This window comes from Aplysia californica, unplaced genomic scaffold, assembly GCF_000002075.1.
Source record: "Aplysia californica isolate F4 #8 unplaced genomic scaffold, AplCal3.0 scaffold00163, whole genome shotgun sequence".
Taxonomy (NCBI): Eukaryota; Metazoa; Mollusca; class Gastropoda; order Aplysiida; family Aplysiidae; genus Aplysia; species Aplysia californica.
This window is the reverse complement of record NW_004797433.1, coordinates 537,351-545,904: the sequence shown is the minus strand read 5'-3', so window position 1 is coordinate 545,904 and position 8,554 is coordinate 537,351. Positions and strand designations below refer to the sequence as shown.

Sequence of the window (8,554 nt, the reverse complement as noted above, 5' to 3'; positions counted from 1 at the left end):
ACACACACACACAAACACACACACACACACACACACACACTCACACACATACACATACACATACGCACAAACAGGAAAGAGTTAAACCTATTAGGCTTTCACGTGATAGAGAGTTCTTCACTGGAGCAAGTGAAAACATACCTCATAATATTATGTGTAGGCTATAGCACGTGACTTCAAAGTGAAGTAGGATCATTATCCTTATCCACTTTCGCTGTTTCGCTGTTCGTGTTGTAAACACAACCATTCACTTTGCCACTGAGCAATATTGGTTCTAAAAAAATAGGCCTCCATTTCCCTAAGTAGCTTAGTTTGTGTAACGAGAAGCACTTCAACATGATAACGTCTATTTAGTGCAGGCGGAAAAAAGCAAGACAAAGGGATGGGAACTACTGAAGGAACGAAAGAGAAATAGTGTCTACCAGCAGCGCCCTCCAAGCACCCGTAACAATTGTGACTCGCAACATACCAACGTTTAAAGTAGTATGCTCTTATCGTTTCTCTCGCTTTTTTTCTGTAATGTTTTGATCGAATCTGTGTGTGCTGTGACATTTTGCAAGAGGCAGAAATCACACTGCAGGTTTACCGGAGTTTGAGGTGTAACAGCTAGGCCAGTCGCCATTGCATGCAGAAGACGTGAACGCGAATTCCCAGTCGGGAAGTTTTGTTTTAAAAATCGAGTACCCCCGTCTGTCTGCTGGGATGTTCTGTCTCACTCAGTCTGGTTTGGCCCTGACAGACAAAACTGAGGAAGCCATCTTCTTAAAAAGTCTTCTTTGTGTCTTTTGGGACATTAAACACTGACAATTACAAGATCAAAATCATATTGAGGCGAATGTCATGCTGCCAATTGTGCGGGTGGTTGGACCGCACCACTGGTAGGTCCTACTTCTTTACTTTCCCTCTGTCGTTTGTGTCTGTCTGTCTTAATTTTTCAAAGCACTAAATGACCATTATTGTGTCAATGTACTACTCTTTACTCAACCAACCAAGCAAGCAAGCAAGCAACCAACCAAACAAACAAACGAATGTTTCCTATGCATACATTTTTAAAACATGTAGGCTACCTAAAATCGATTTATCACAGCTCTAATTGAATTTCTATTTCTTTTCAGAACCCTTTGGACATTCAGAACAACCAAGGCTCAAAGGTCAAAATTCTGAGTCTTTTACCTCATCTTTTCATCATTTCGTTGCCTCTGAGCTAGAGACAGATCAGATCCTCTTTTGCTTTTTTTATCCTTGTGACCTTTAAACGCATGGATACGGAGACGTTTGGCAGAGTCGTAACCACACTTGATACCAACGTCAGACTCCGGGAAACCTGAGTCAAACTTAACCTTTTCGATTAGGCCTACAGTTACAGAAGACAGGCACCGATTCGCGATTGTCACCCAGGAACGAACGACTTTTTGTTTGTTTGTTTTATTGTGTTTTTTACGAGACAAGGCAATTTGACTTCGTTCCAAGATTTGCTCAACAACGCGCATCATCATCTTTTCCATGTTCCCCGAAATCTGAAACTTGCATTGTTTTGAGGAAACTGTTGAAGCTGCAAGAGGTGCTGAAAGAACATCCAAGGCAACTTTCATGTATTCAGACTTTAAATACAACATTGATGTGGTTGTTTGAGCTGAATTCCGTTAAAGCTAGGCTCTCACTGATACGAGACGAAGGCTTCAGTATAACCATCGCCAATCATTTCAACGAAACGAACCGTTGGACTTCCACAATTCAGCTCAACAACGTATCTTGTCATACTATTTTTCAAGCTCCCTCAGTTCTTGAACTGGTATTTGAAAAATCCGCTGGATACAGGCACTAACTGACTACCAACTGTGAGCACAAGTAGAACTATTGACAGTCTCTAATATAGATAACTGACCGTTTTCCTTCTCGCCGTTTTAATCGTCTGTTCCAAGATGTCAGAAGTTGACCAGACAGTTGTATCAGGTGTCCGGTTCCTGGTGGTCATCTTGAGTCTGCTGACAGTTGCACCCCGCCCAGGCCACAGCTGGAGCACCATCATCAACGCCAGTAAGTTTACAAAGACATTTTAACTGTTATTGTTTTACGCCCAATTTAGATCATTTAGCAGACGGGTGCTTCGACCCTGATTTTCTGGGCTAACCCAGGATGAAAGGAGTTCGGGATCTCAGCAGAGAGATAAGGATACTCAATTATAGGCTGAGAGAAAAATACGTCCCTGAAACGCCTCGGTGCTGTGTATGTGTGTGTGTGTGTGTGTGTGTGTGTGTGTGTGTGTGTGTGTGTGTGTGTGCGCGCGCGCGTGCGTGCGTGCACCTGTGTGTGTATGTGTGCATGTCTGTATATCTGTATGAAGGTGTGTGCATACATTTGCGTGTATTTGTGCGTGTCTATGCTTGAGAGTAAACATAATTTGTGTATACGTCTGTGTTTGTATGTATTCTAGTGTGTGTGTGTGTTAGTGTTCTCGGTAAAAAGTGAAAGGATAGAGTCAGCCTGTCTTCGAAGCCCTCATCTTGTCGTGCGAGATGTACCATTATTATTATCATCATTATTATTATTAATTGTTGTTGTTGTTGTTGTTCTTCTTGTTGCTGTAGATGATGATGATGTTGTTGCTGTTGTTATTAGTAGTATTGTTGTTAATACGTTTTTTGCCCGATCAGATAGATAAATCACGTCTGTAAAAATTGTAGGTCCTTTCTGCATTCTCCCCCCTCTCCTCCCTCTCAGCCCGGGTTGGCCCTGGCAGGGAGGGTCGAAACCACCCAATAACTAGTAAAAGAGATGTGTTTTAAATGGACATAACAGATGTTGATAAAAAAATAATTTTAAAGATTTGATGAAATTGCCCAAACGAAAGGAAATATGCATGTTTCTTAAGTTTCATTTTACTTTTCATTAAATTCTGACATCGTCACAAGAGAAACATTAAGGAACATTTACGACCAGTGTAATAAAAAAATAAACCAAAACCAGTGCAAACAGTATTCTGGTGTGTGCTATCAATACAGTTGTAAACGTTATTAAAACGATCCACACAAACAGTTTGTCCACTCTGCCGCGAACAAAAGATCCATGGGCACACATCGGTGACGCACACAGAACTCGTCCACCCCTGGGTGATTGCATTTTGGCCGTCGTAAGGTCAGTTTATTTTGGCATGGCAGCCAAACCACAAACCACAACAAAGAAAGAGATATCGACAAAGCTAAACGCAGTGGAATCATATTTAGCGGTTTTTTTTTCACTTACGGAACTTTTATTTGATTCTGGACGTTATAGCTTTATAATTGCAGTTTTTTTGTCTCATATTAGTAGACCCAGTTTATGCAAGGACATAGCATGTTATAGCTCCCAGGAGACAGATAATGGAATGAGCTTTTGAAAAATGTCCATTAGTTATAGCTGCGAGGGGACTTTTCAGCAATATTGTATACGCGTCAAGTGAATGATACCTTGATAGCGTTTGACAAAAAAAAAATGAAATAAAATCCAATGCTTTTAGACTGACTGTTGTGTCGTTTGAGTGAAGAAAAGCACATCGGCACGATAATGATCAGTTAGTACAGGGAGTTTCGCTCATACTGTTGTAGAGCCATGTGATCGATACTACATTAGCCTTGACAAAAAGAAACAAAAACAAACCAACCTTCCGACGCAAAAACAAAAAACGCCCTCTCACAGAAAAAAAGCCACAACTTCAGGAATAAAACCAGACACACTAACAAAATATTACTCCTGTACTGTATTGACTTGAAACCTCGATTGACTGTGAAACTAGATAGTTTAGCACATGAACGTAACTGAAAAGAGAAAGTTCATATAAGAGAATATGATTAAGGGCTTTGTTGCTATGTGGTTTGGTTGGACAAAAGCTAACACAATGGCATAATACAACTAAATTCGACTAAATTAGACCGTGACCTTCAAAATCAAACGCGTTTGTTGTTCAGGGTCGCTAGTTCAACAGTTGTATTGCTAAAGTAGCTTTTGCCCTATCCATGAAAAAAAATCTGGCAGGCCCCCAACTCAGTCCGGTGAATTCGACTAACTGTAGACACTGGGTGTGGAGCCAGCGGAAGATCTTGTAATTTTTTTTGTGCTTTGATAAGTGTTTTACCGCCCTCGCAACTGCATAATTTCATATTATTAGCGCGCGGGACACACCAAACATTTTTAGTTGGCAGGAAATTTTGAATGTTGCCCAGGTGGCGGCCGCATCCCATTCTTATCGATTTTAGACCACAAGGGACATTTAACGTTCACAACTTTCTCACGGGACCTCCGAGATTTTTCGCCCTTGTCCGACAAGGCTAGGTGTAGATCTTTCCTACCAGAAGATCAGGGGTGTGGCTGAAAGACGGCAGTAAGAAGGAGCCGAGGAGTAGCAGTAGAAAGGCTGCAGAAAGAGTCAGGAGCCCAGAGGAGGGGACAAAGAAGGTGATGGGGTGGGGTCAGAAAGTGGAAAGAAAAGCAGACGACAGACCATTGTTAGAGAGCAGGAAAGGAGGTGAAAGGAGGTAATCTTAGAGAAGAAACATTTTTGGTCGCTACCCGGAATCGAACGCGGGCCCTTTCAATGACAGTCGAACACTTTAACCTTTAGGCCATGAAAGCCCCCATCTTGTCAGTTTGTTAGTGTTTTCGCGAGTGTAATCTGTAGCTTGTATTGCGTGCTTCTCGGGAAGCTGAGAATGTTTCTTAGTGTTCAAGGATTTCTTGGGGTAATAATAGTTGCTAAGTGCACATAACATGCAGTTGAGAGTGGCAAAATATGTAAATGCAATTATAATTATAATTATATTATATTATTTTTATTATTATTATTATTATTATTATTATTATTATTATTATTATTATTATTATTATTATCATTATTATCATTATTATTATCATTATTATTCTTACTTTTCCTGAAATGCGTTTATCTCCGGCGTGAATTAATGATAAAGATTAATATATACTTTTCCAGGACAGCTAGGTCTAAATGTACACTGCACTGACTCCCAAAACAGACAACACCTCATTATATTGCCACAGTTTATGGCAAAAGTTAATTTGAGCCGTCCATTTGGAACTTACTTGTCCTACGACGAATAAAGGGAGTTCCCGCTCTTAGTTTAGTTTTAGTAAGAGTTTTACGGTGCATGCAACACAATAACGTCATACAAGTGCCAAAGAATTGATTGTATGTTACAAGAAAGTAACATATACAAAAAAGAAGGAGGAGAGATAAGGACGATAGATGTTTGATAGCAAATAAAGGAGCAAACCACACCAGAGCTCCCACTTTCCACTCTCTTGGGGGGGGGGGGGGGGCACTTTTAGATCGCAGCGACATTCTTCGCAAAGGAGGCTTTTAACTTAATTGAAAAAAAGTGTGAAGGGCGGGGGTTTGATGTTTACCTTTACCCGATTTATATAGCAACAAACAACAACAACAACAACAACAACAACAAACAGACAGACAAACAAGCACAAATCCTAACAAAACCTGAAAAAAATACTACAATAATACAATGCGTTGCGTTAATCTACTACATAATGCAATGTGTGTGTGTGTATGTGTGGGTGCGTGTTGTTTCTTCCAAAGCAATCAGTGTTTCATTTTGCTATAGTTTGCGTTCGATAAAAAAAATTGTTTGGATATAATTTAAAAAATGGTACACAGCAATCTAATCCAATAGCTGTACGTGTACTCCATGCATCATTCCTACAGCAACAACTGTGGCGGAGTCGACTGAAAGTTGTTAGTACAAAAATATGAATTTCGGATCTGAGTTGGGATGTGAATGTTTCAGAGGTGGTATTTTTATATTGTAGGCGTTTTTACACCCCTATCTGCACAATCTGGATCGTTTAGGGAGCGAACATCTACCTTGCCTGCCTCTGCCAACCGCGGCTAAGACGGATACAACATCCCAGCAAAAAGACCGAGATCCTTGATAAAATTCTCCCCAATCAGAAATCGAACTTGGGTCTCCTGCGTGCGACAGAGAAGCGCCTAACCGCTACACCATAGTCGCTGGTCTAAGGATGTGTGTACACAATGTAATGTGTAATGTGTGTTCTCTAGCATATTGTCTCCAGAGAACAGAGAGCTCTGGCACGATTGTTTTAGCAAAAATGTTTGAATTTCCATATATCCCCAGCGAATTGAACATCAGAAACTAAAAGCACATCCGGAGAGTGGAGAGGGAGAAAGAGAGAGAGAGAGAGAGGAGGGGAGAGAGAGAGAGAGAGAGAAAGAGAGAGAGAGAGAGAGAGAGAGAGAGAGAGAGAGAGAGAGAGAGAGAGAGGGAGAGAGATGGGGAGAGAGAGGGAGGGAGAGAGAGAGAATGTGTATGTGTGAGAGAAAGAGAGGAAGAGAGGGAGAGAGAGGGAGAGAGAGAGGGAGGGAGGGAGAGAGAAAGAGATAAAGAGAGAGAGAGAGAAAGAGAGAGAGAGAGAGAGAGAGAGAGAGAGAGGGGGGGGGAGGGGTGTATTTCATTCTCAAGTGGGATAGACACTTAAGGGCCGGCCAATATAGATCCTGTTTGGGGCTGGTTTTCGAACAAATCTGTAGTCATGAGAACGATTTTTAGTCATTTCCAGAGGCCGGATTTTGCATCGCCCCCGCTTTTTCCACATCACCTCGTCTCCACCCAATCTCGTTTCTCTCCAAATAGAGAAATATAATAGGGCAACTGCAGACCCTGGCCATACCATACATTCTAATATCAATACAACCCTTTACCTCCTCAACCACCACACTCGTAACCCCATCTCTGTTTTAATTGAAAAAATCTAGCGTTTGTGATCTGTTTCCGCTTCACATTTAATCAAAATACACCATGACTGTCGCCTTTTACACCCTGGACCAGGGTATATACCACCGACAAACACTTTCCCCTGTTTTTCTATTCCCGGCTAGCTTCTTTACATTATTCTGTTTTACCATCCTTCTGTACATCAGTTTCCGTGACTGTTATCCAGGTTTCAATGACCACATTTAATTTGAGTCGATTGTGCTGTAAAACACCGTCTCGAACAAACAAACAGGGTTTCAAGTGGCTTTCCCCTTGATCTCTTACCATGTGGATTTCAACCTAATGCTTAAAAAAAACAAAAAAACAATATTGCTCAGCTGCCTGACTTCCCGAGGATATATCCAATCTATCGTGACCGCCTTCTTCCCACTTTATCACAGACTGGTCTGTCTTGTTCTCCGTAATACTTTTTTTGGGTGGCCAGGTCGGTCTATCTGATCCTGTGTATCTTTCTCAGAAACTCGTTTATGCATTTCATGTCTTACATTCATACAAGACTGACGCCACTTTTGACGTGAATATCTTCAGCTTTGTTAGGGCGAGATATCCCTAGTCCTCCATTATCCTTTTCAAAGACGTGAAAACAATCCGTGCCGTTTTGAGGTGAGACTTAATTTCAGATCCTTGTTCTCACTGCCTGTCAATAATAATGTACTCCCAAGATAGCAAAAGGACACAAATTATTCGAGTGCACTAATTCTATCTCTCATCTGTCTTCTTGAGAGGCAAACTGTCTTTTACATTCCGGGATGGATACTCAATCCAACAGATGATTCTGATTGGTTGTGTAGAACTGAAGTTTTGCAAATCCAAGCAAACAACGCATTAAAAATGGTCACCTTTCTATTCTTGAGCGCCACTCGATCCAACTATTGTAGTGCTCTTCGTCCTAAGAAAGTCAAAACGTTCCAAAAATAGGAACACATGACACTGAGAAGTGAAACACAAGAAATAAACGAGCTTCACGTCTCGGTGATCTCGTTCACTTTTGTTTTACGAACCTCCAAGAGCAGGTGCAAAGTTTCATTGTGTCACAGTCTAAGTAAGTCACATACGAAAGCAAGCCTTTGGGGGTGAGGAGTTCAGCCCGTCCTCCTCCCCATCCTCCTCCTCCTTCTCCTCCTCCTCCTCCTCCTCCTTCTCTTCTTCTTCTCTCCCCTCCTCCTTCGCCATTTTCTCCCTCTCATTCTTTTCCTTCTCTTTCTCCTTCTCCTCATCTTTCCTTTTTTTTTTTTAGTAAACCATGACGCTTATTTTGCAAAAGAAATCGATAACCAGTTCTTGCTATCAGATGCCATGCAATGATGTCATTTGAACCTCGAAAGTCAAGTAGATCAAAACATGCTTTTACATGGTTTCAACATCTAAGGATTAGTTGGTCCAAATCAGAGTCTTCAACTTCTAAAAAAATTACCCCCCGTCCCCCACCTCCCAACCTGCACCCCAAGCACTCAGCCCAGAATAGAAACACGTGACATTGCGAAGTGAAACACAAGAAGTAAACAAGCCTCACGTCTCGGGGAGAGAGTGCAAGTTTGTTGTTTTGTTCAAAACTTTCAAGAGCAGCTGGGTGTGGCGTTTCTTTGGGTCACAGGGACCATAATCTAAGTTACACATTGTCATGTAAGCAAGCCTGTGGGTGTGTGGAGTTCAAAACGCCCTTGCTGTTTTTGTTGTTGTTGTTTTGTTGTTGTTGTTGTTTTGTTGTTGTTGTTGTTGTTGTTGTTGTTGTTGTTGTTGTTGTTGTTGTTGTT

General features: G+C 41.4%; 1 protein-coding gene across 2 annotated transcripts in view; it reads left to right on the top strand.

Annotated features, from left to right (window-relative positions):
• The window catches only part of LOC101862112, a 74,925-nt gene that overhangs the window by 39,607 nt on the left and 26,764 nt on the right, over nt 1–8,554 (top strand). For both annotated transcript variants that reach the window (XM_013082201.2, XM_035969616.1), the window contains exon 2: nt 1,116–2,037. In XM_013082201.2, coding sequence (XP_012937655.1) covers nt 1,923–2,037 — 115 coding nt within the window. In that variant the 5' untranslated portion in view covers nt 1,116–1,922. The remainder of the gene's footprint in view (nt 1–1,115; nt 2,038–8,554) is intronic.